General features: G+C 43.3%; 1 protein-coding gene across 1 annotated transcript; it reads left to right on the top strand.

Moving 5' to 3' along the window:
* The first annotated feature begins 3,383 nt into the window (after nucleotides 1–3,383).
* GTPBP3 (GTP binding protein 3, mitochondrial) lies at nucleotides 3,384–27,087 on the top strand. Its single transcript, XM_015809924.1, has 9 exons — nucleotides 3,384–3,451; nucleotides 7,626–7,852; nucleotides 12,978–13,064; nucleotides 13,176–13,378; nucleotides 18,036–18,108; nucleotides 18,777–18,920; nucleotides 23,000–23,165; nucleotides 25,786–26,076; nucleotides 26,856–27,087. Exons 1-9 carry the CDS (start codon nucleotides 3,384–3,386, stop codon nucleotides 27,085–27,087), a joined length of 1,491 nt encoding a protein of 496 aa, XP_015665410.1.

The following is a 27,087-nucleotide window of genomic DNA, read 5'->3' on the forward strand; positions in this document are numbered from 1 at the left end:
ATGGGGGAGGTAAGGGGGCAGCCAAATGATGACTGGTCTGCTACGAGCATCATTCTGTTCACTGAGCTACAGAAATTTTTGGATTCATTTGTGGCCACAAGTCAAGGAGTACCTGTACTTGTATTATTCACAATCACCACCTTGAGTTACTGAAAAAGTACAGGTGTCCCTCGACTCACAACAGTTCATTTGGTGACTGTTCAAAGTTACAACAGAACTGAAAAAAGGGAGTTATGACCGTTTTTCACACTTACGACTATTGCAGCATCCCCATGGTCACATGATCAAAATTCAGCTGCTTGGCAACTGACTCATATTTATGATGGTTGCAGTGTCCCGGGGTCATGTGATCACCTTTTGTGACTTTCTGACAAGCAAAGTCAACGGGGAAGCCACATTCACTTAACAACTGTGTTACTGACTTAACGACTGCAGAGATTCACTTAACTTCATTGACTTTGCTTGTCAGAAGGTTGCAAAAGATGATCACGTGACCCCAGCATACTGAAAACGTCATAAATACATGCCAACTGCCAAGCATCTAAATTTTGATCATGTGACCATGAGGATGCTACAACAGTTGTAAGTGTGAGAAACGGTCATAAGTCATTTTTTTCAGTGTCATTGTGACTTTGAACCATCACTGAATCAATAGGAGCTGTAGTAAAAGTGTGGGCAGTGAGCACTAGCCTTTTGAGTGTTTGGGTGAGTGTTGCCAAAAGACTTGTGTGGTTCTGTTGGCTCCCTGGGGTCTTAGAGCCCACTGACCTGGGTAAAGTTTAAACCAGAGGTCTTCAAACTTGGCCCTTTTATGACTTGTGGACTTCAACTCCTAGAATTCCTCAGCCAGGCATGCTGGATTAAAAGAACCTGTGATGGTACTGTATACAAATAACCAGTAATCCTGTTGGTCCTGTCAGCAGCTTCCATTAGATTTAAAAAGAAAAGCCTCCCCAGATTATTTGCACTTTCCTAAATTAGATACAGTACATCCCTATCTCAGTTTTCATGGCATAGCTTCATTTCAATTGACTCGACTTTTTGTTCATTCCAGGCTTTGCCTCGTTTCCAAAATAATTTGAAAAAGTTAAAGATGGATGCTGAATTTAAAACATAAAACAGCATGAGACATAAAACCTCCCATTCCCATCTTTTCTGCAATAGAGAAATAACTGGCCTACCTTACAAGATTTTTGTTAGGTTAAAACAGGGTTCCTCAATTTTGGCAACTTTAAAATGCACGGACTTCAGCTTCCAAAATCCAAGGTGTTAGCTGGGGAATTCTGGGAAATCCACACATCTTAAAGTTTGCCAAGGTTGAAAAATACTGGATTCAAAGATAAAAATCGCCCTTATAATATGCTTGATGTCTCGTAATTTTAAGGCCATAGTCAGGCTGTTTTTTGGCAACAATATGGAGGCAGTTTGCCTTTATCTTCAGCTACTCTTTATTTACTTGTCAACCTTATAGCCCTTAGATTCTTTGTGGCCTCCCATCCAAGCACTACACAGGTCTCATCTGGTTAGCTTTTTCAAGATCAGCCAAGGTTGGCTACATGCTGCCACCTACTGCAAATCTTTGCTTATAGCTAAGTTTCAAAAATTTCTGCTCAACTTTATTGCAATCCTTTTCACATAAATTAATGCACCCACAGATAACACCGTAGCACAATATAGGAAGATAAAAGCCAAAAGCAGGAATTAAGAGCAAGTTTTTAAAAAGACGTGCTGGAGTAGAAAAGGAACATTCCAGTTCAAATTTTCATGCCATAAATATTCATATGGGCGAGTAACTTTTTCTCAGATCTAATCTACCTGGGGCTGTGGTTGTAAAGATAAAAAGGTGGAAAAGCTCGGCATGTGTCTTAAATTCCCTGGGAGAGCATAAATAAATACATGATAAAATGAATAAGCAAAACAAAATAGGCCTGCAGATGAAAATAGCTATGATAATCAGATGAGCTCATTTTCTCATTTACTGACTCCAGATTTCAAAGTTGCCTAGCCTAAAGCATGATATGTGAATAGCATCAGATTAAATCAGGGCCGACAGTTGGTTTAAGCACCCAAACACTAACTTCTTTATTAATTTACCATCATCCCCTAAATCACGATCAGCCTCATGTCTCTCCAGTTTGTATTTGTAGGGAAACGGTCACGCCCGAATCAGGATGTTATGACTTTTGCATTTATCAAGTGGGAGGAGGCCTTTTTACAGATGTATAATTTATATAACCAGGGCCCCACAAGCAACATTCAGTGCAAATTCTAAATTAAATCTGCTTTGGGCTTTCAGTTTTAAACCTCGTTAAGCCCGTCTCCCTCTCGGCCACGTCCTAAGCGGTCACTTCCGCGGTTTTAAGTCTGGGGAAAAAATAAAGATTCAAAGCATCTTCCTCCTGCAGCGGCGAGCGGCAGAGGAAACCTCGGATAATAAAATTCATGTTTCTTAGGCACGGCTGCTTTGCGGAAGGGTGATTTATGTACGTTTTCTTGCAGCAAACAACCAGAGCTGCTGGAGAAGCGGGTGCTACAATGTGGTTTGCACGGGCTAAAAATATACAAATTTAGTATTGTAGTAACAGGTTTAAAATAAATCAGCAATAAAATTATACCGGCTTCTGTTCTCCTATTTTAGGGCTACCCACTTGCTGGCAGGATCCTTCCAAGAGCTTCCCACCACGCGGAGCAAGGCTGCTACGTCATCTCTCCGCTTGCGGATGCGTGCATGCCTTTTCCACCTAGGGAGGCGATGTACAGACAGGGATTTAATTGGTCTGAGAGCCACCTGCCATGCAAGACAAGCCTACACCTGAGCATACGAAGAGTGCGTGTTAAATCTCCTTCTGCCCAACAGCAGCCTCGTTTAAAAAAAATACTTCTCAGCTTCCTTTCCCCTCGCCGCCCTCTAATATTCCATCACCATCTCGCCCCCCGAATTAATTTTTTAAACACTGCACACTCCGGCCAAGAAGAACCTCACCTTAAAAAATAAGCTGAAGGTTACATTGAATTATGCAAGATTACGCTGCATACGTATTGTTTATCGCCTACGTAAACAAATCAAAGAAACAAATCAATACCCAACGGAAGGAGGACGCGCAGAGCTGCGAGTTACAGAACCCCGCAATAGAATACTACAAAAGGGAGACCGTGGCGCCCCGCCCCTTCCGAAGTCCCTCCCCTCCCCCTCCCCTCAACCAATCACATTGCAAAAGGGCACGTTGCCCTCAGTTGAAGCCAAAAACGAACGTCAGGTCGTGGTAGCAAAGGAAGCCTGGGGGATTTTGCATAGGGGAGAAGGCTGGACGGGATGGAGCTGGGGGAGGACAATTGGCGGGGGAAGAAAAGAGCGATTGTGCTCTAATTCCTTCTTGGGAGCGATGTGGCTTTTCTTGCAGAGAATGCTGTTGCCTGTAAGAAATCGAAGGGTCTGCAAGCTCTTCTGCAGGTGGGTGGCTGTAAATACTAAGTTTCGCCTTTGAGAAAGCACGTGAGAAGAGGTGACTTTCTTGATATGCAATTCCCCGCGGACAGGTTAGAATAACAAAGGTGGAAGGGACCTTGGAGGTCTTCTAGTCCATCCGCTGCACAAGCAGGAGACCCTATACCAGGGCTAGGCAACCTGGGCTCTTTTATGACTCGTGGACTTCAACTCCCAGAATTGCTGGCTCAGGAATTCTGGGAGTTGAAGTCCACGAGTCATAAAAGAGCCAAGGTTGCCTAGCCCTGCCCTATACCATTCTGGACAAATGGCTGTTCAATCTCTCACAAACAAAGGGGAATATATGTGTCCCACGATAATGTTGCAGGGTACAATCTGGGTTGGTCACTGGGACCAGAGGTTTTGTCTTCCAAACTTTCAGACTTGTGTGAGAGAAGTTCCTGAGGATGGGCTTCAGCATGAATCCGAAAACTCGAAAGATGTAACCTCTAGTTCCAGTGACCGACCTAGATTGGATCCTGTCCGATCTCTTCTTCAAAACCTTCAATGATGGAGCACTCACAAGTTCTGAAGGCAAGCCGTTCCGCTGATTAATTTCTCCTTAGTTCTAGGTCGGTTCTCTCCTTGATTAGTTTCCATCCACTGCTTCTTGTGTTGCCTTCTGATGCATTGGAGAATAGGTTGACGCCCTCTTTTTTGTGGCAGCCCCTCAAATATTGGAACACTGTTGTCATGTCACCCCTAGTCCTTCTTTTCATTAAAGTAGAATACCTTTCTCCTACAACTGTTCATATATTTTGGCCTCCAGGCCCCAAATCATCTTTGTTGCTCTTCTTTGCACTCTTTCAAAATCTCAACATCTTTTTTATATTGTGGCGACCAAAACTGAATGCAAGTGTGGTCTTACCATGGCTAATTCTGCCTGCTTTACTGCTGCCTTCTCTAAAAGAGTCGGTCCTTTGTAACAACTGCATAGAAGACAGGAATCCAACAGAGAAAGGTGCCTCTGTGTAAGTCAGTGGTTCTCAACCTTTTTAATGCCGCGACCCCAACCGGTCATAAGTCGAGGACTAAACCGGTCGTAAGTCGAGGACTAAACCGGTCGTAAGTCGAGGACTACCCAACCGGTCGTAAGTCGAAGACTTTCCCTGCCTGGGAGCACCGCGCATGCGTGGTTCCGCCCCCTGCGCCGGCCGAGGCATAGCTGGCAAGCGGCAGAGACGGAGCAGGCCGACCACCAGCTGGCCCAGCCCAAGGGAGGTAAGGCACCCGCCAGAAAAGGGGGGAAAAATGGCGGACAAAAAAAATGGCAGACAGCCTTGCTTGGCGACCCCCATGAAATGGTCGATCGACCCCAAATGGGGTCCCGACCCACAGGTTGAGAACCACTGGTGTAAGTTATAACAGCTTCAGGAGCATATTTCTCTTTCTTTGTTGGCCAGCTTTCTAGTTCTTAAAAATTCAAGAGCTCCATGGAGTGGACTGGGCAACCCTATTTGTACAGAGTTGATGAGTGCCCATAATACATAGTCTAGGAATACTTTCACTCTAACTTCTCACACAAGAGAGCAGTGAGGATAAATGATATATGCTTCTCTGAAATTCCTTTGCAGAAAAGTAGTTCACAGTGTTACTGTCAGCCTTGCAAGGTAATCCAGACAAGAAACATGCCTGCGATTATTGCATAGTCTTTACTGTAAGGTTACATTAACAGGATCTTGCAAATCTGAAAGTAGATCCCCCGCCCCCGTGGCATTTGCAAACCAAGAAGGGGGTAGAGGTATCCCTTCTGAGATGTTTGCTACACCCCCATTGCTTTGGTAGGCTCAGCTGCCTCTTATCTGACTGTTGCCTAATCTGTTGCCACATATCACTACAATTGCATATTTTATTTTATACTCCTCTGTTAAGAATCTGAGATTGGCATCACTGACCCCTGTATTTATTTATCAGATTTGTATTTAGACTTTTCTTACCGTGATAACAACTTGTAATAATCGAGTACCCTCTTCTCTCTACTTTATCTTCACAAGGTAGGAGGTAACTTGCTGTAAATTTGGGGTTCCAGTAATTTGGGCTCAGGTAACATTTTGATCAAGTGCTTAATCACTTAATCACAGCACTTTTGAATTAATTAATTAGGGATGGTCATTATCTGAATAAAGGCAAATATACATGTCCCAAGATAATGTCACAAGATCCAATCTGGGTTAGACACCGGAACCAGAGGTTTAGTTTTCTGAGCTTTTGGACTTGCATCCTCAGGGAACTTCTCTCTAACAGAATGTGTGCTTTGTAATATGTAATATTATGTGGTGCCTGGTTGTGTGTGGCTTTTTAGTTGTTGATTGGTGTGTTGATGGCCGGCTATTGGCTGTTGTTTCCTTGTGCTGCCAAGTCCTTGACTCCCAAGTACCTGATAAGTCGGTGATAAATCAGCACTCCTGTTGACTGACAAGGAGGTTTCCCAGGCTTCAATCATTTCCCTGGCTATCTTTGTACCTGCATAGCCAACAATCTTAGTAGCTGCGAAATTGAATGTATGTCTTTGTTCATTGCAGTGTGAGGCTACCAATGAGTTTAGGTCTCCTCGTCTGACTGCTTGCTTGTGTTCTTGCAATGTGGTGGTAGGCTTCCTCCTCTTTTATCCTACATAGTCACAGGGACAATCCATGCAGGGGATCTGGTAGATTACATTAGAACAGTGGTTCTCAACCTTTTTAATGCCGCGACCCCCAACCGGTCGTAAGTTGAGGACTAAACCGGTCGTAAGTTGAGGACTAAACCGGTCGTAAGTCAAAGACTACCCAACCGGTCGTAAGTCGAGGACTTTCCCTGCCTGGGAGCGCCGCGCATGCGTGTTTCCGCCCCCTGCGCTGGCCGAGGCGTAGCTGGCAAGCGGCAGAGACGGAGCAGGCCGACCACCAGCTGGCCCAGCCCAAGGGAGGTAAGGCACCCGCCGGAAAAGGGGGAAAAAATGGCGGACAGCCTTGCTTGGCGACCCCCATGAAATGGTCAATTGACCCCAAATGGGGTCGCGACCCATAGGTTGAGAACCGCTGCATTAGAAGAATCTCATATCTCCAAGTGATCTTTGTGATGCATGATTTGTCTTCGTATGGTAGCCTCTGGGCTGTGTGCGATGCACACTTGCAGATTTCAGAAGCTGTGTTCTACTGCTTCTGAAACACTGCCATATAGTGTTCTGACACAACTTTTTGCCAATGCTTGAGTTGTTGTTGGCCTTTCGATAAATCGTGGTTTCTAGGCTTCCGTCTTCTTATATCAGTGATGGCGAACCTTTTAGAGACCGAGTGCCCAAAAACTGGCCCCGCCCCCATTCCACCCCTGCCCCGCCTCTGCCCCGCTCCCACACCGCCTGCCCGCAGGGCCACTCATTGCCTCCAGGGCCCGCTGCAGATCGCCCAGCAGCGCCATGGCAGCCATGCCCTCTCCCCACGCCCTGCAGCATCAGCTGTGCGTGATGGGGCGTGAGGGCAGAGTCTTGTCTATGCTGCCTGGCTGCCATGTCCTTGGCTGCACTGCTCCGCGTGGGCCACGCTTGGGGCTGACTCTTCTCCAGGAGGGCTACTAGTGAGGAGGGGGTCACGGGGGGGAGGCAAGACTGGGGCAACAGCATGTGTGCCCACAGAGAGGGCTCCGAGTGCCGCCTCTGGCACCCGTGCCATAGGTTCGCAACCACTGTCCTATATGGTGACAAGCAGATCTAAAAATGGTAATTATTCCCGCCATTGTGAACTGTATGTCTGGGAAGATGGAGTTCAGTAGAGTATGAAAGTCTTTCAGTGCATTTCTTTTGATGATGACAAATGTGTCACCTAGGCAGCGGCACCAAAATCTAGGTGTGTAGTTTTGAAATGCACGGTGTTCTAGTAGTTCATGTAGGACTGTTTCTACAATGACTCCTGATATTGGGGATCCGATGGATATCCCTTTTATTTTTTCATACATTTCTCTTTTGAACGTGAAGAAGTTACATTGACAGTATTGGAGCAGCTTCGTGACTTATGTCCCCCTTTTGGGCCGATATATGGATGACATGTTTGTCATCAGAAGAAGAAATGCACTGACTTTCATAAACTCATGGTCTTCTATTTTCTAGTCTGGTGCCTTAACCACTAAACCAAACTGGCTCTCTTTTTTCTTTCCTATTTTCCAGGTTATATTGCCAGGCTGCAAAGAGGGACACCATCTTTGCCTTGTCTTCTGGTCAAGGAAAGTGTGGAGTGGCTGTGATTCGAACCAGTGGCCCAGTTAGCTGTTCAGCCTTGCTCTGCATGACAGGGACAAAGGAACCACCACCTCCAAGAACAGCTACTTTACGTAGGATATGTGATCCCAGCTCTTCTGAAATCCTGGACCGAGGCCTTGTACTATGGTTCCCAGGTTAGAATTTTAAAGTACCTAAGCGTAACTGCTATATTGATTCTTGTCCAACGTTAAAGCTTTATCAAGTTTCTGATACACAATTCTTTGTTGTCTTGGCAATGCCCCTCTCAGTTGAATAAATGTATATGTAAAATAATTGCACCTTTCCCCCCCCCAAATGACAGGGTCACAGTTCTAATGTGAAAGCATTAGATTATGGATACTTATTGGAGGGATCAAAGAAAGGGAAATTTTGGGTTCAGAGGTGGTCATAATTTGAGGACTACCTGTATGTTATGGAGTTACTGTAACTTGTTATAACCTGAAAATAATCAGTGAATGTAGGCTGGACCTATCATCTATAGAAGACTATAGAATTTCCTTGAAGACAGTATATGGAAACTATTACTAAAACATGAGTTTAATGTGAGAAAACAGAGTGTGAGGAAGAAGCTCAGGTTTGCCCCACTTTGATGCTCTCTGGTATAAGAATGAGGAAAAGAGAATGCTATTAGACTTTCAGCACTATAGCAGCCCTTCAAGGTAGATCAGGTATTGAAACAAATATATGAGAAATATTGGAATTCTACCTCAATTACATTACGGTAAGAGAAATTAATTCCCCTCTGTTGATTTAAACAATCCACTATCTACTAGCGATTAATATGTCTCTATTAAGTATTATTAGAGCATTAGATGTTGGTCAATAGTAGAATAATTCTTTTGGAAGCCAGCTTGTTCTTCCACCAGGAGGCTCTCCTGTTCCAATCAATCTCTCCACTTCTCAGTCACTCTAACACACACACACACATACACACATGTCTGACATCGCATCACATTTGCAGTTAATTAAGCAAACCGATGAGTCTGTAATTTGTTGAATTCCCTTTTGTAAAGATGGGAATTATCATTACAAGTAAATAGACATATAGGCATATTTATCTATAAATATAAACAGTAAAGCCAAAATTGGTGCCCACAGAGTTGAATTACTTTTAATTAACACAGGAATCGAATCATTGTGGAGCCTTTCCTGGTCTTAAATAAGCAATTAAGTTCTTAACTTCTGCAGGCAGGACCAGCACCACGCTGGTAAGTCTTCTATAAATGGCTTTTTAGATCCCAAAATTCATCTTTTTACATTTCCTTAAAATGCTTCAAGTGGAATAGTGCCATTTATAAGGAATAGTGCCATTTTTAGAATGAGCTTTGGGATATGCTAAAAAATAAGTCACTCTTTGGCTCTAACTGCTTGTATTAAACAAGCCCCCAAATCCTTCACAGCAGCATATCTCTTATATTTAAAAAGGTTCTGAAAGATCATGCAGTAGTATTATGCTCTCATTAGCTTCATGGACCTTGTTATTTCTAATAAGCTGTGTTCCTCTGGAGTAGTAATTTTTGTAATTCTTGCCCTAAATTGTTACAGCAATTAAACATTCAGATGGGTTTGTAACCTATGAAGGAAGAAGGCACAATCCATAATCATTGTGAAGAAAATTGGTGGTTATTATCAAGTTCAGTTGAAGGGACCAGTTAATGCAACATGATCTCCTTGAGGGAAGAAATGAAACAGATAAAGACCTTCTACACAAGGCTACCACATAAAAGATGTCATGTTTAATTAGACTGGTAGGAGATAGTTTCGCAGACTGAACAACAACAAGTACAGATTCCAGAAGTACAGACTCTACATAGTTCAGAGGTGAACTGATGAGTTTTTGGTGTTCTCTGAGATTGGTTGTTTTTCTGCAGACATTTGATTACTAGGTTAGATTATCAGAGCATGGAAGAGAGATGATATTATTGAGCCTGCAACATCTGCAAAAGGCCACCCAAGCTCAAAAAACCCCAAGAACCCAGCAATTTACAGAATGGAGCAAATTTCCTGTCACAATAAAGAAATAGGTAGCATTCCTTTTGGTCCTAGCTCAGTCTAGAACTAAAATTCTGCTGGGTGATCATTTTCATTGGTGCCCTTTAGAATGCATAGATTTCATTTTGTTTATTTATTTGTATTATTGATATTTCTATGCTAAATTCCACTCCAAATAGCTCTGAGAAATCTACAGCAAAAATAAGGATTAAAATAACAGACTATCAAAAAACCATAATGACACAATCCAACAGAGAGATTCCACAAGAGGAATGCCACCACTGAAAAACCTCTGCAGATAGAACTCCTTGGAGACAGGACCATAACAGATCCTCTCTTTCAAATCTCACAGGATGGAGAAATTCATTTTGGAGCAGGTGGTCTGCAGCATAAGCAGATCCTAAGCCATGTAGGACTTTACAAGTAAGCAATTCAATGTCTTGAATTGCACCTGGAAACTGACTAGCAGCTAATACAGTTCCTACTGTAGAGGTGTTGCATTAGTCAAGTCAGAAATGTTCATCACTATGTAGGCCAGGGTGTCAAACTGCCGCCCACAGGCTGGTTGCATCATGCGGAGGCCGCACCCACCCCAGCTCTGGCAATGTGAAAAAAGTCACCATACATCGTGACACGTCACATGATGCGGTGAGTTTGACACCCGTGATCTAGGCCATTGGATGCTGAACCACTGCAAGCTTCCTCAAGGGTAGCTGCGTGTAAAACTAATTGCTGTAGTCCAATTAAGGTACTGACTGGAGCAGCCTGATGGCTTAGTGGTGAAGACGCTCGCCTCCCATTTGGAAGGTTGAGAGTTCAATCCTAGGTAGCAGCAGATGTTTCTCTCTTAGGGCGCAAAGAAAAAATGTCTGCTACAAACTCTGCATAGGTGTTAGGAAGGGCATCCGGACCAGTAAACGCTTAACTCCATTAAGGGATTGCAGAATCGTAAAAAGAAAAAAAAAGGTATTGGCCATCTGTCAGCCCTTTGAAGTAGCTAAGGTCAAGAATGAGGGATTCCAAGAATGAAACTCTTTGTGATAGGGTAGAGTAACAGAATCTGTGCTCTCTGAGCTTGGTTGTTTGCTTGCAGATGTTTTGCTACCTGACTAGGTAACATCCTCAGTGCTAGTGAGTATGGGATTTGCTGCCTCTTTATACGCAGTAGATCAGTGGTGGCGAACCTATGACACGGGTGCCAGAGGCGGCACTCAGAGCCCTCTCTGTGGGCACGCGCGCTGTCGCCCCAGTCCTAGGCCTTCAGCTGGGTTTTATAAAATGTTTTCGCTTTAGGTCTCCACTGCTGTGTGCAAAAAAAAAAAGTTCAATCAGTCAATTTCAACTTCTCGCGAGAAAAAAAACGATCTTGCAAAGTTGGAATTGATTGATTGAACTTTTTAGTCCCACCCAGTCTGCCGTTACCACCGCAGCCACGCCCACTCAGTGGGGCACGCCCACCCAGTGGGCCACACCCACCCAGCACTCGACAATGCATAAATGGGTTTTGAGTTGCAGTTTGGGCACTCAGTCTCTAAAAAGTTCACCATCACTGCAGTAGATTGTAGACTGGCAGCTAATCTAGGCTTGTTGATTACAACTCTGGTAGCAATTGATGGGACTTGGCAGGAGGGGTTCCCATGTATTTAGGCCCAATTTCTTTTGTTTGGTTCAGATGACAAGTTTTCCTCTGTTTCATTTAACGATTTTTTTTCCTTCTTATCTGTCTCCCAAAGGGATCTTTTAGACAAGATTCCTGGCTTTTTGTCCACCCTGCTTATGTGCCTCCTTCATCTTTAGGTATGCTTCAGCCTCGGCTGACGATACCATATTCCATATTCCATTGCCCATTTCCTGTTCTCTCATTATCTTTGGTTAGCCTGTTAAGCCTGTGAAAGCAATTTTTGAGATTGATCTGAAGGTCGAGCAAGTTTATATTCCAAAACAGGATCCAAAAACAAGCAAGAAAGGAAATCTCTTTCCTTCCAGGAAAGGTGTTCAAGTTTTTAGAAAAGGAAAACACTAATGGAAAAATAGTTTAAGCTGGTAAGACCAGTTTGAAGAAAATATAAAGAGAGACATTTTTCTCCTCTTACAATATCAGAAGTCAGCGTCTATGGAGATTCTCAGTCATCCAGGTCAGTTGTCCCAAAGGCAACTGGATTTTGCTTTTCCTTAAGACATTTTGCTTTTCATTTAAGACGTTTTTTCAGTTCTGAAGAAGGAAAAACAAAATCCAATTACCTTTTGAAAAAGCACCTTTGGGACAATCAGAGTTCAATGTTTTCTGATCAGATTGTTTAGAGATGGATTCAGGGTGTGTGAAATTATTTCTTCACCTAATGTGGTTAAATCATTGCCAGAGAATATGTTTTTGATCACTGGCTTAAAAAGTCATCCAACTGAATTTATCATTACTGTCTGAATGATAAATTAAGCCAGGATAGTCTAAAGTTGCAGACTTTAAACCCTGCAGATCGAGGACAGTTTATTTTTGAATACCCATCAAGGATATTTTTATGATACAAAAAAGATGCTCAGGCCCTAGAAAGAGTGCAGAGAAGAGCAACAAAGATAATAAGGGCTCTGGGGGCTAAATCATACAATGAACGATTAAGGGAACTAGGTATGTTATTTAGCCTGACAAAGAGAAGCCTTAAGGATGACATGATAGCCGTCTTCTAATACCTGAAGGACTGTCTCAGGGAAGAGGACATTGATATGTTCTCCATAGTACCTGAAGGCAGGACAAGAAGCAATGGGTGGAAGCTCTTCAGAGAGAGATTCAACCTGGAAATGAGGAATTTCTTGACAGGATGATTAATGAATGGAACAGCTTGCCTCCCAGAATTGTGGATGCTCCATCGCTGGAGATTTTTAAGAAAAGATTGGAGATCCATTTTGTCTGGGATAATATAAGGACTTCTGCCTTGGGCAGGGAGTTATACTAGAACAGTGTTTCTCAACCTTGACAATTTTAAGGCATGTGGACTTCAACTCCCAGAATTCCACAGCCAGCAATGCTGGCTGTGGAATTCTGGGAGTTGAAGTCCACATGCCTTAAAATTGTCAAGGTTGAGAAACACTGTACTAGAAGAACTCCAAGGTCCATTTCAGCCTTAGGGGTCTAAGTTTCTTCAGCCACCAGAAAAACTCTCTTGAACTCTCTTAAGGGAGGAAGCAGAAGCCTCTCTCTGAGGAACTGAATGGACCTTGTCATTTATTGAATTCATTTGCTGAATTAATTCCCACTTTGTTATTTTTCTTCAGGACCGGGTAGTTTCACAGGCGAGGACAGTGCTGAGTTCCATGTGCATGGTGGCCCAGCTGTGGTGAGAGGCGTCCTGAACGCTTTGGGTGGGTCTTTCAATATTTTGGCTAATCCTTCTTTCCCAACCATTTTTAGGGGTGCAAGGGAAGGTTCTCTCTTTACTGGGAAAGCAATAGAAAGTCTCTTGCTGACTTCAGGTGCACTTCCTGAGCTGCGCTTTGCTGAACCTGGAGAATTCACCAAACGGGCCTTCCAGAACGGCAAGCTAGACCTCACAGCAGCTGAAGGCCTAGGAGACCTGATTCATGCTGAGACGGAAGGCCAGCGTCGGCAGGCCTTACGTCAGATGGACGGGGAATTGGGTCAGCTCTATCAGCGCTGGACCGACACCCTCACAAAGGCAAGGAGCAAGTTTGAAGGGGGGGGGGTTGTTTAGAAGTCTTAGAAACTGAAACATCTCCGTTTATTTGTTTATTAAATTTATATGCTGCCCATCTTGCTATTCAAAGTGCCTCTGGGTGGCTTATAATATAGTAAAAATAGAAATATAAAAACAATTATTAATACAGGTAGTCCTTGACTTACGACCACAATGGAGCCCAAAATTTCCATTGCTGACCAAGATAGTTAAATGAGTCTGCCCCATTTTATGACCTTCATTGCCATAGTTGTTAAGTGAATCACTGCGGTTGTTAAATTAGTAATGCAGGTTGTTAAATAAATCTGACTTCTCCATTGACTTTCCTTGTCAGAAGGTTGCAATTGTGATCTAATGACTCTGGGATACTGCAGCTGTCATAAATACATGCCAGTTGCCAAGCATCTGAATTTGGCAATCTTGACTTCAAGCAGTTAAAGCAGCAGGCTAGAAAGTGGAGACCATAAGTTCCAGTCCTGCCTTAGCCATGAAAGCCAGCCAGCTGAGTGACTTTGGCCAGTCACTCTCTCTCAACCCAAATGTCCTCACAGGGTTGTTGTGGGGAAAATAGAAGGAAAGTGTGTTGGATATGTTTACCACCCTGAGGTATTTGTAAAAATAATAAAGGTGGGTACAAAAATGGGTTGAGAGAGAGTGACTGGGCATAAACAAACAAACTGGAAGGTGCCTTCCTAGCTGTGAGGCCTTAGTCCCCATTTATAGTTAAATGCCTTGTGCAAACCCAATCAGCTGGGAACAAACTGCCACAGCACACGGCATGTGCTCCCATTTTTTTTTTTAAATGTTCTAAAATGCCCTTTTGGTCCATTGCAACATCTGAACTTGTCCAGATGTTAACATTTGCAAAACAGGCCTTTCCTAAAAATCTGGCAAGCATGAGAAGGTTTTCTCATTTTGTTCTCACTCTCCCTGCCTTTAAAAGGATGGGCCCAAAAAACACATTTTAGTTCTTCAGGCCTTTAACTATTGGCAAGGTGTACGTTGGTTTTATTTTCTGTTTTTGATGTTATTTTTGGATTCTCTGTTGTAATTATTATTAGTATTTAAGAGGAAAGGAGGGAGATCAATCAGTAACTAGCATTGTCCAAGCCTGTCTGAGATACCACCAACTTTCAATTTTTATTGCCGGCTCATGAAGGAAAGATTGGACAATCATTCGTCTGGAACCTAGATCTCCTGCTCGAACAGGAGTTTGGACTAGAAGACCTCCAAGGTCTCTTCCAGCCCTGTTATACTATGTTCTATGTGGTGCATATCTCTTTCACCCTCTTACTTGGTACTCTAGAGCAGGGCTTTTCAACCTTTTCACCCATTGTACCACTTTTAGGATATGGCAATATCCGAGGACCACCAGTCGCCTAGCAAGGTGTCAAAAACTTGATGACCAAAAAAAAATAAAAAAATAGCGGGGGTGGGGTGAGGGTGTTTGGTTTTTATTCCCCGCGTCTGCTGGGTGGTTGCAGCAGGTTTTGGTCACTTCACATGACCCTGGGACACTGTGACCATCATAAATATGAATCAGTTGCCAAGCATCTGAATGTAAATCACAAGACCCTGGAGATGCTGCAACATTCCAGCTGATTGGCGCTTCTTCTGGGCTCAGCAGAAGCGCCAGGATCAGCGCTGCTTTCCAGCTGATTGGTGCTTCTTCAGGGCTCAGCAGAAGCACCAGGATGAGCACTGAGCTCCAGCTGGAGCCTGGCGCTGATCCTGGCGCTTCCACTGAGCCCTGACAGTCTCGAAGAAGCGCCGATCAGCTGGAAAGCAGCATTGATCCTGGCGCTTCCGTTGAGCCCTGACATCCCTGCAGCTCCAGCCATCTCTTGCTTAGGCTTGTGCGGTGTGCCACTGGTTCAGCTCATTCCCCTCCCCAGCTACCACTTTTCTAGGATGGTCACGTACCACCTGCCAGGTGCCAATGTACCACAAGTGGTACCCGTACCACTGGTTGAAAAGCCCTGCTCTAGAGCAGGGCTTTTCAAACTTTGCAACTTTAACTTGCATGGATTTCAACTTGCAGAACTGTTCAGCTACTGCTGGCCAGGAAAATCTGCAAATTGAAATCCACACATTTTAAATTTCCAAGTTTGAAAAACTCTGTTCTAAAACACACCTGATAATTCCTTGTACTGAAGAATGAGGTACCCGTTACAGTAAACCAACAAAGGCTCAAATATTTGGAGAGGCTAAAAAAGCATTATATGGAAGCAGGAAAGCCCTGAAATGTGGATCGATATAGGAAGGAAAGGAAACACATTTCTTTCAAGTCTGGATTTTGTTTAAAAATAAATACTATGTATGCCTTCATTTTATTGTCTGGAACATAGTATTTTTTTGTCAAATTTCTAAAACTGGCTGCATAATAACTCTGGATTGTGTCCAATAATAAAAAGAGTTGAAAATGTTATAATCACACACACACATACACAAACACACACACAAGATAGTAAACATCAAGGTAGATTAATAAAGCATAGCCTTCAACCCCACATATTCCCACATTCTATAATCTAGGGCAGGGGTGGGCAACCTTGGCTCTTTTATGACTCGTGGACTTCAACTCCAGAATTCCTGAGCCAGCATGGCTCAGCCTGGAAACCTCTCCCTTTCCCCTCAGCATGGCTGGCTCAGGAATTCTGGGAGTTGAAGTCCACGAGTCATAAAAGAGCCAAGGTTGCCTACCTCTGATCTAGGGCTTTGGGAGGAGTCAAGTCAGCCTTTACTTCCAGCTTCTGTCAAAAAACACGCATTACGGACAATGGATTCACTTAATGACCATGATTTGCTTAACAACAGCTGCAAAAAAATGTTGTAAAATTAAGTCAGTCATATGATGACCCAGTTAACAACTGGCACAATGTACAGTACAAGATTACCTAAAGAGGTAGTCCTCGGCTTAATGACCACAACTGGGCTCAAATTTTCTGCTGTTAAGTGAGACATTTGTTAAGTGAATTTTGCCCCATTTTACAATCTTTCTTGCCACAGTTGTTAAGGGAATCACTGCAGTTGATAAGTTAGTAACCCAGTTGTTAAGTGAATCTGGATTCCCCATTGACTTTGCTTGTCAGAAGGCTGCAAAAGGTAATCACATGACCCCCCCCCCCCATCCAGGAAATTGCAACGATCGTAAATATGAACCAGTTGCCAAGCCTCTGAATTTTGATCACTGATGGTGGGGATGCTGCAAAGGCCATAACTGGAAAGGCGGACATAGTCACATTTTTCAATGCTGTTGTAACTTTGGACGGTCACTAAATAAGCTGTTATAAGTTGAAGACTACCTGTTTTGATTCTTTGTTTAGGCATTATAGAAGGAGAACCAAGTTAGTCTGTGGTGATGAAAAATAAGGAAACTGGAAGCACCTTTTCTGACTAGGAAATTTGATTGAAAGGGGTGGCTACATCATACAATGAATGGCTAAGGGAACTAGGGCAGGGGTCTGCAAGCTTGACAACTTTAAGACTTGTGGACTTCAGCTCCCAGAATTCCTCAGCCAGCATAGCTGGCTGAGGAATTCTGGGAGCTGAAGTCCACAAGTCTTAAAGTTGTCAAGCTTGCAGACCTCTGAACTAGGGTACGTTTAGCGCAACAAAGAGAAGGCTTAAAGGATACCTGATAGCAGTCTTCCAGTACTCAAAGGGCTGTCACAGGGAAAAGGAGGTTGATTTATTCTCCAAAGCACCTGAGGACAGGACAAGAAGCAATGGGTGGAAGCTTACCAGAGGTAAATTGAACCTGGAAATAAGGAGGAATTTCCTGACAGCATGTTTGTGGAGATTCTCAATCATCCAAGTCATGGTTGTCCCAAGGTGCTTTTTCAGGAGGCAACTGGACTTTCTTGTTTTTCTTTGAAGACATTTTGCTTCTCATCCAAGAAGCTTCTTCAGCCCTGACTGGATGGTGGGGAATGGAAGGATTTATACTCCTTACAGACAGCTGGTCATTTGCATACTTTTAGAGAGTCATTGAGGCCACTTGGAGGTTTACCTGTGTCCTCAATGTCACCTGAGTAGTGCAAATATGTGTGGAGCCTTCTTGACTGCAGGATGAACAACCTTTGAAGGGTGCGGGAGTATAAATGGATTTTCAGAAAACATTGCAGACTACAGGAACCATTTGCACTTCAGTTTGAGAGGCAGGCAACAGACTCATCCCCAACAGCTTGCGCCTGTCTTCAACAGTGAAGGGACGCAGGGCAGAAAACATCCTGCAGCCAAGAAGGCTCCACACACACTTGCTCTACTCAGGTGACCCTGAGGACGATATGATGATATAATGATATAATGATTGCTGCCTTGGGCAGTGGGTTGGACTAGAGAACCTTCAAGGGCCCTTCCAGCCCTATGAGTTGCTACTTACTTCATGCATTGAGTGACTAGGCCAATGTAGGGGGTCATATCAGCTCATAAAACCTTATGCCTTTTAATAGAATTATTAGCCCATCAGAAAAGGCACTGTCAGACTCATTTATTAGATTAGACTATTACTCATTTATATGGAACAGTCATCAAATATTCCATAAATATTTAAATATCCTTTCTCTGCAGACTTCTCCCCCTCTTCCTCTTTCTTTCCCCCTGGAGAAAAATAGCTCTCAGTCCTTTTCTTCTGCAGACCCTGGCTCATCTCGAGGCCTACATCGACTTCAGTGAAGATGACAACATTGAGGACGATGTCCTTGCTCAAGGTGAGTCTTCCTTCTGCTCAGGGGTGTCCTCAGGGTGTGGTCAAAAAGGCAAGATGTCAGCCACAGCGGCACAATCAAGGCAGCATCTGTTTACGTGACACACATAAAAAGCAGCCAGAGCTTCAATCACACAGTCACGGCCAGCCCTTGAGTTTTTTTAATCACTCCTTGCACATAAGTGCTGCAGTGCTTGTACACCCCTGTGTCCCTTCTTTTCTTTGGAAATTGCTGTTAGAAACTCACTGAGGCCAAGCTGCCCTTTGGTGAACAAGCTCCAGGAAATCCCAAAAGGTGCTTTTCAAAAGGCAACTGGACTTTATTGAAGATGTTTCACTTCTCATTCAAGAATCTTCTTCAGTTCTGGCTGAACGATAGGGAATTCCCCACCATTAAGCCAGAACTGAAGAAGCTTCTCGGATGAAAAATGAAACATCTTCAAGGAAGAAACCCCAAAACAAGAAAGTCCAGCTGCCTTTAGATAAGCACCTTTGGGATAATCATGACCTGGATGACTGAGAATCATTCCTAGACATGAGCTCCAGGAAAGGAACCAGAGGATTTCTTTCAAGATCCTAGTCCTCCAGAACAGCGGCAGGGAGGGAAAGAAGCAGGGGAGGAAGGGATGGCCAATGCATCCGCCATGATGGTCTTTTTTTTCCTCCCCATAGTGGAAGACACTGTCAAGGCATTGGAGAAGGAGCTGAGGGAGCATTTGCAAGATGGCCGCCGCGGGCAGAGGCTGCGGGACGGCGTCCATGTAGTCATTGCAGGACCTGCTAATGCTGGGAAGAGCAGCCTTCTCAACCAGTTGTGTGAGTAGCCCTGGGGACATGTGAATGGTGGAATGGGAGAGTGGGTTGTCAGAGAGTGGTCAAGGGATGAAGACAGGAGTCTTTCAGGATTTTGCTGAAAGGTTCATCAGTCACCTTTTACGAGAAACCTCCTCAAGACCCTGAACAACAAAGCTGAGACCATTAAGACAAAGGAATGGTTACCACATGAGCTCTCTGAAGGCTGTGATCATGTTTTAATATGCTTTTTTGCCATTATTTCATTAAACAAAACAAACTGAAACAGTAGCAAACATAAATAAAAAAAGAAAGGCATCTGGTGCAAGTACCTGCCACAAAGCATCCCAGACTTAACAGTTGTCAGTTAGCAAGACAAAAAAAACCTGGATGGTGGACATTGCAGTGCCTAGAGAGAGAAGAGAAGAGAAGAGAAGAGAAGAGAAGAGAAGAGAAGAGAAGAGAAGAGAAGAGAAGAGAAAGAACTGGAGAAAATCACAAAATACAAAGTCCTGAAAATAGAACGACTGTGGCAGAAGAAAGCAAATATAATGCCAATAGTGATAGGCACCTTGGGTGCAATTCTAAAACAACTGTTGCACCATTTGAACACCATTGGCAATGACAAAATCTCCATCAGTCAGTTGCAAAAGGCAGCTTTACTTGGAACAGCTTACATCCTGCGATAATACCTTTTAACACCATCAAACAACAGCATCTGCCTATCTCAGGTCCTTCAAAAAGATAGGTGGATAAAAATGCCAAATCCTGTCTAAACATCTGATTTTCTATGTGACCAACTATAATAATATTTTTTTCCATATTTTCTAAAGTAAAAATCTTCCTAATTTCTAAAATCAATTTTAATGCCTGCATACTCCATAACGCCCATTTAGCATTGAAAAATGATCAAAATGCAATTTTTTAAGAAATAGTATACTGCAAAATTTAATTGATGTAACTTTGAATGCAAGTAATTTTAAATACTCAAATATGTATCTTTGTTTGTACTGTATGTCTTCTACTGAAAAGTTCAGGGTCCTTTTCCTGATTTGTCAATTTTGTTTAATAACAGAGCATGTAAAAGATTCCCCCCGGAAAATAATATTGTTAGACTATTAACAATACTACGATTTGTTCTGAAAGAATTCAAGGAAATAAAACAATAACAAGGAAATCCATTTTAAAAACACTACTGTCCTTGGAGTAACAAAGAGCAATCCTAAGATAGCTTTAGCAATGTTACACACAACTATTAAAAAGGAATAAGAAATTGTAATAACAAAAAATTAAAACATGAAATAAGAAAAAGAAAAGGAAATCTAACTAAAGGTATTTTTCACTGATACTGTTCATTATATATCTCATCCTTTTCTACTTTTACAAACCATTCTTGCTTCCATTATAGGTACATCCTGCTTAATACACTGAGAATGGTCAGCCTATTTATTAGTCTTCTGCAAGACAGACAAACCTCTGTCAAAAAATAGACTGGCTGATAGGCTGATGGAATAGAAAAGGAATATCAGGTGAAAATCTTGGTGGTCCTCCAGAGCCACCAAAATCCAGAGAATTTTGATAGTTGACATCCACACATTTAACAATTACAAGCGTTGAAAAACACTGCTTTACTCTACCAACCTGTCAGATGGGCTGTTTTTTAGATGAAAGTACCATTTTTCTAGTCTTGGGCTAGAAAGAGAAACTACAGGACTCTCAATAGTTTCTCAACTGCCTAAATGTCCCAAATTAGTAAACGTTACAAGGGAATGGTAATAGCAAATGGCCCTAGCACTCAAACTCCCAAACTTTGGGACACTCAAACCTATCCCATGGGGTGCGCTACACTGGTAAATGAAATTTATATATTACTAAAACTCTACTGTCTGTTTGTAACCTTTGATTAGCCAAAACAGTGGATCACAGGCCAGCGATTTTTGAATCAAAGCATCTCAAGTATGCCAACTTACAGAATATGTACAAATCCAGGACCCATTACTCCTGTAGAGTTGAAATTTTAAGAATCTTCAGACCAATTATATTTGCAAACTTTTGAGGCCCCTGCAGTGCTGTCATAGTCACGTGACACTGTCTGCCAGCTTTGCACAAGCAAAGTCATTGGAGAAGCTGGAAGGAAATTGAAAGTCATTTGCCTGTGTTTATCTCTTTAGATAAATAAATATTGACAAAGGATGACCCACTGGGTCATTGGTTGTCTATTGAATGAATAAAAACTCATGGGCAGGTAAAGGCAAGCTGTTGTTTAGGAAAGGTGTTTTTTTAGAAGCCGAAATCCTCTCCACTACACATCAGAGGAAGATTCATTTGGACAGACTATTAAAGGTCAACATGATTATGCTATGAGAATAGTTACCAAACCATGAGCAAACCAATAATATGCAAAGCAAATGTATTTTCACCTCAAAGTGTGTTAAGAATTTTCCCTGTTGTTCCTTCTTGCCCTTTTGCGGAGACTCATTTTAATTAGCTTTGTGTTATTCTGTAAATCAGGGGTAGTCAACCTTGGCTCTTTTATGACTCGTGGACTTCAACTCCCAGAATTCCTGAGCCAGCTTAACTGGCTCAGGAATTCTGGGAGTTGAAGTCCACGAGTCATAAAAGAGCCAAGGTTGACTACCCCTGCTGTAAATAGTCAAGGGGAGATCCCTTTTCTTTGTTTAAATTATTTTAGGGAGGGTGGTTTCCAGATGCTGGAAACATCTTCAGATGTCCTTCAGAAAAAATTTTGCCCATTAGGTTTAAGGGAAACTCTAGCCATATTGGCCTTTTTTATGTTATGGCAACCACTTATGGTTCAGGAAACTCTTAATGGCTGGGATTCCCAACACGAGGCTACTCCCTCGCAGCTTATCTTTCCCCCAATGTTATTTTAAATTGAAAAAAAAAACTATCTAGAAGGAAATGAGCATGCTGCAAAAACAAATCAGAATAATATAGTATTTATTTCCAACAATCACTTATAAAGTCTCCAGGGGGTGGGGAGGGGGTTGGGGAATTTAGAGTTTACACTTACGGCTTGGATTAGTTTATGTAGCTTAACCAAGATAGCTAAAACCTAGCAGCTTCAGGGAAGATGCTGAGCTTAAGTGAATGTATTTGTTCCTTAGAATTATACCCTAGCTTTCTTTAGGAGTTTGTCTAAGGCAGTGATGGCGAACCTTTTAGAGACCGAGTGCCCAAAAACTGGCCCCGCCCCCACTCCACCCCCCTGCCTGCCCCCGCTTTGCCCCCCCATCCCCCGCCCCGCCTGCCCATAGGACCACTCACCGTCTCCAGGACCCGCCGCAGATCGCCCAGGCAGCCCAGCAGCACTATGGCGGCCACACCCTCTGCCCGCACCTTCCAGCATCAACTGCATGATGGAGTGTGAGGGCAAAGTCTTGTCTACGCTACCTGGCTGCCATGTCCTTGGCTGCGCTGCTCCGTGTGGGCCATGCTCGAGGGCGAGTCTCCTTCAGGGGGGCTGCTGGAGAGGAGGGGGTCGTGGGGGGAGGCAAGGCTGGGGCAATGGCATGTGTGCCCACAAAGAGGGCTCCGAGTGCCGCCTCTGGCACCCGTGCCATTGGTTTGCCACCACTGGTCTAAGGGGATACATAGCTCCTCCTTCCATTTTTTCTCATTCCAACCTTGGGCAGAAGTTGAGCTGGAAGAGAGTGAGCTTTGGTGGATATGGGTGGATTAGACCTAGATCTCACTGGGCCTGGTTCAACATTGTCCCTACTACATCACTGGATCTCTAAAGTGAATCTTTTTAATCTTGTGTTTGGGGTGTTGGCTTAGTCTGTGGGAGTTTACAGACAGTTGGTTGAATCAGAGGTCTCCAACCTTGTCCAACTTTAAGACTTGTGGATTTCAACTCCCCAATATTCCCCAGCCAGCATGGCTGGCTAAGGAATTCTGGGAACTGAAGTCCACAAGTCTTAAAAGTTATCAAGTTTGGAGACCCCTGGGTTAGATTATGATTCATTGTATTGCATGAACCGAGCAAGTGGGTTAATTCTGTAACTAAACTAAGCTAAGAATATCATGTGAATTGACCCATTGTCTTCCCCTTCTTGACTGGTACAATCTTTACTCTCTAGGCCAAAAGCCAACTGCTATCGTCTCTCCGGTGGCAGGGACCACGCGAGATATAGTAGAGACTGCCTTGAACATTGGCGGCTTCCCTGTGGTGCTAAGCGACACGGCAGGCCTGAGAAAGACCACAGATGTGATTGAGATGGAAGGAGTGAGCCGGGCTCGGCAGAGGTGAAAGGAATTTTGGAAGGGGAGGATCAGAATGGGAGGGGGGTTATGCATTGGGAGCCATCTTTTACCCCTCCCCCCTTCACCAATATTGCAGTACAGGGCACAGAAATGTAAGTAGGGGACCCAACTTCCAGCTTCCAATAGTGGTTAGCTATGTGGCTCTGAGAAGTCACAGGTAAGCTATCTCTAGAGATTTCACTGAGTAGTTGTGGTTAATTGTGGTTGTCTTAAGGGCCTTTCCCCCTTGCTGAGGAAGAGTGCTACCCATCCAACTTTACAAGTAATCCTTTACTTACAAACACAGTTGGGACCAGAATTTCCATTGGTAAGCAAGGCAGTTATTAAGTGAGTTGCGCCCAATTTTAGGACCTTTTTTTGCCACCGTTGTTAAAGTGAATCACTGCAGTTGTTAAGTAAATTGCACGGTCACTAAACAAGTGGTTGTAAGTTGATGACTACCTATAGTGGCATGAAACTGGCTGTCCTTCTTGTCAATCTCTTTCCTGCTTTGATGGCCTCCATCTGCAATCATTGCCAGTCCCCAGCATAATGCCTGGCAGAGCCTAACAGGTCTTAACGTATATTGAAGCTGCCTTTGGAGCCTGTTGGAATAAGGAGGAAAATCTGGCTTTAACTGCAGTCCTTCTATGGACAATCTGGGCCTGTCTCATGGGCTGGGTAGGAGATGGAGGCAACCTCATGGGGACACAGCTGAACAAGCAGGTCGCAAGTATGCTTCTGCTATGGTTTGACACAAGCAAAGGCCTAGCCTAGGATCCAAATTAAACAGATTTAGATCATCCAACAAGCAGGTTTCTTAGATGAAGAACTATCCCAAAAAACATGAGGGCTGGGTGCATGGCTTCATCTTCTACTCGTCCCTGGTCCCCCTCCCCTCCCAGGAAGGCCATCTTGTCTTGTCTTTTTCCTGCTACCCATCAAAACTAGGGGTTCCACTGTGTTCATCCCAGCAATGATGTCTGGTTTGCCTGCAGCACTAAATTTCATGATAGGCAAACACGTCTACTATAGATAGTCCTCGACTTAACAACATTCGTTCAGTGACCATTTGAAGTTACAACGTCACTAAAAAAAACCCCTGACTTATGACCGGTTTTCACACGACCATTGCAGCCTCCCCATGGTCATGTGATCAAAATTCAGACACTTGGCCCCTGGCATGTATTTATGACAGTTGCACTGTCCGGGGGGTCATTTGATCATCATTTGTAATCTTCCGAGCCAGTTTCCGACAAGCAAAGTGAATGGGGGAACCCAGATTCTCTTAATGACCACATGATACACTTCACAACTGTGGCAGAAAAAAAGGCTATAAAATGGGGCAAAACTCGCTTAACAACCACCTGGCTTAGCCACAGGGCTCAATTGTGGTCGTAAGTCAAGGACTACCTGTAGAACTAACTACTCTGCACTGTTGCAGGAAAGCACCCTTCCTTGCAGTCAGTAGTTGCTGCCCTCCGTGGTGGTTTTTCTTTTTTCTTTTTTAATAAGTTTACCAGTGGAACAGTGAAAAGCTAGACTTTTTTTTAAAGAAGCTCACTTACGGAAGAAGGAAACACCGGACCCATCTTTTTTTTAACTAGACCAATGTTTAACTAGACCAGGGGTAGGCAACCTTGGCTGTTTTATGACTCGTGGACTTCAACTCCCAGAATTCCTGAGCCAGCCATGCTGAGGGGAAAGGGAGAGGTTTCCAAGCTGAGTCGTGCTGGCTCAGGAATTCTGGGAGTTGAAGTCCACGAGTCATAAAAGAGCCACGGTTGCCTACCCCTGAATTAGACCAATGTTTCTCAACTTTGGCAACTTTAAGATGTAGGGATTCAGAACTCCCCAGCATACTGGGCTAACGGTGAAAAATAATATGGCCTCAAACACCCACAAAAGGAAAGTGATTGGTACTTGCTTTCCTACCTAGTGCAAAGTGCAGGGTAAGGATGTAGGAGAAAAATCCATCAGTTGGGAGCCAGGATAAATGCGGTCCAGATAGAACATCTGGCTATCATCATGCTCAAAACAGAAGAAGGGGTGGACATCCAGAGGGTAATTTATTAAGCTCCTTTCCACCCTGTTTTTATATGTGGAATAATTAAGGCTGCATTGTGGAAAAAGCTTCATTTTCTTTATGATCTGCATCTTTTCATTGGGGATGTCTGTTAAAATAAACCTTAAGATGGCTCTCGGAACAAAAGTTTATAATTAGGAAATTAACAACGATTCTTGAGGGTGTAGCTTAGGAGAGAATTAAAGCATGATTTTTTTTAATTATTTCCTTGTAGGGTTTATAATTAGAAATTAACAAGGATTTTTGAGGGTGTAGCTTAAGAGAGAATTAAAGCGTGATTTATTGTTGTTATATTATTATTATTATTATTATTATTATTATTATTATTATTATTATTGATCATCGCATAGTCAGCCAGATGTTCAGACTGGATTTGGCATTTTTGTCTACCTATCGAGTCCTTCCCAAGGACCTGGGATAGGCAGATGATTATTTTTTATTATTATTATTATTATTATTATTATTATTATTATTATTATTATTATTATTATTATTATTATTATTATTATTATTATTATTATTATTATTTCATTGTAGGGTCCATGATGCAGACCTTGTTCTGGTCATTTTGGATGGGAAACTAGCAGCTCAGCAGCCTGACCACTTAACTATGTCCATGGTAGATGTCCTGTCTCCCGACAAGCCAAATGAGACACAGCCCTACCTTCTGGTTCTGAACAAAATGGACCTACTCGGAGAAGAAGACCAAGCAGATCTCCTGAGGACCTGTGACAGACTAGGTGTAGGCCCTGCCTGCTTGTTGTCCTGCAAAACTGGAGATGGGATTGTGGCCTTCCTGAACGCATTGCAGGAACAGCTGGCACGCATGTGAGAACAGGAGAAAAAAAGGCAGTGGGGAGAATTGAGGGTGGATGTGTATATTGTAAGGAACATATGTTTAAAAACTCCATGACTTGCATTTTTTACATGGTGGATGATGCTGGGCGGGGGCTGAAATATCTGATGAGGGAACTGCCAGTCATGTTTCTTAGAATGTTGTGCATTAAAGCTGTATAGACAACAATGCAGCATGGGCTTGTTGGGGGTGTATAGTAAGTGGGATAATATGGTGGCTACAGAATAAAGGGCAATATTTCCTGCCAGCTACACAAACAGGAGCACATCAAAGAAGTTGTGTGGATGTGACCTGAGATAATATCTTAATTTAAGCTGTTGGGAATTGGAGATAGAACCTTTAACCTTAGGCGTATATACAGATAGGCCTTGCTTAACAACTAGTGTGATTTTTCAATGTTTTTTGCCGGTTTCTGGCAAAAAAGACACCCATTGAATAAAATGGGTTTGCTTAATGACCCCCCCCCCAAAAAAAAAGGTTGCAAAATCAGGCATGGTCATATGATGATCCGCTTAATGACCACCATGACTTATGACTGTGATTCTGGATCAATTACGGTCATAAGTCGAAGATTACCTGCACAGGTTGAGAAGATCTTGTATCTTGTTGAGGCATTCTTCTGTGGATCTCAGCTGCAGATGCTCAGAGGCTCACATTTCCTGTTAATATGCAAGTAACAACCCAGCATAATTCATACATGCCAATAAATCATCTATTTCAGAACTGCAAATCTTATATTCTCACTCTGCAGGTGCGGCGACCCCCGAACTGATTCCCCGAGCCCAACGCAAGCACGTCACCAGCTTAGCTTGCAGAAGTGCCTGGAGGCCCTGAGATACTTTGCTGAGTACCAGGTTACGGATTTGGTGTTGGCTGCAGAGCAGCTGCGACTGGCACGGCGACAGCTAGGGCGGCTGACAGGCCAAGTGGGCACCGAAGAGCTCTTGGCAATCATCTTCAGAGACTTTTGTATTGGCAAATGA

The sequence above is a fragment of the Protobothrops mucrosquamatus genome, unplaced genomic scaffold (assembly GCF_001527695.2).
Source record: "Protobothrops mucrosquamatus isolate PMUCROS unplaced genomic scaffold, P.Mucros_1.0 scaffold6, whole genome shotgun sequence".
Classification (NCBI taxonomy): domain Eukaryota; kingdom Metazoa; phylum Chordata; class Lepidosauria; order Squamata; family Viperidae; genus Protobothrops; species Protobothrops mucrosquamatus.

Coding starts and splice junctions, on each gene's coding strand:
- GTPBP3 (XM_015809924.1), top strand. CDS start 3,384: ATGTGGCTTTTCTTGCAGAGAATGCTGTTGCCTGTAAGAAATCGAAGG. Junction 3,452..7,625: donor GTCTGCAAGCTCTTCTGCAG/GTGGGTGGCTGT, acceptor CCTATTTTCCAG/GTTATATTGCCAGGCTGCAA. Junction 18,109..18,776: donor GGACGATGTCCTTGCTCAAG/GTGAGTCTTCCT, acceptor TCCTCCCCATAG/TGGAAGACACTGTCAAGGCA.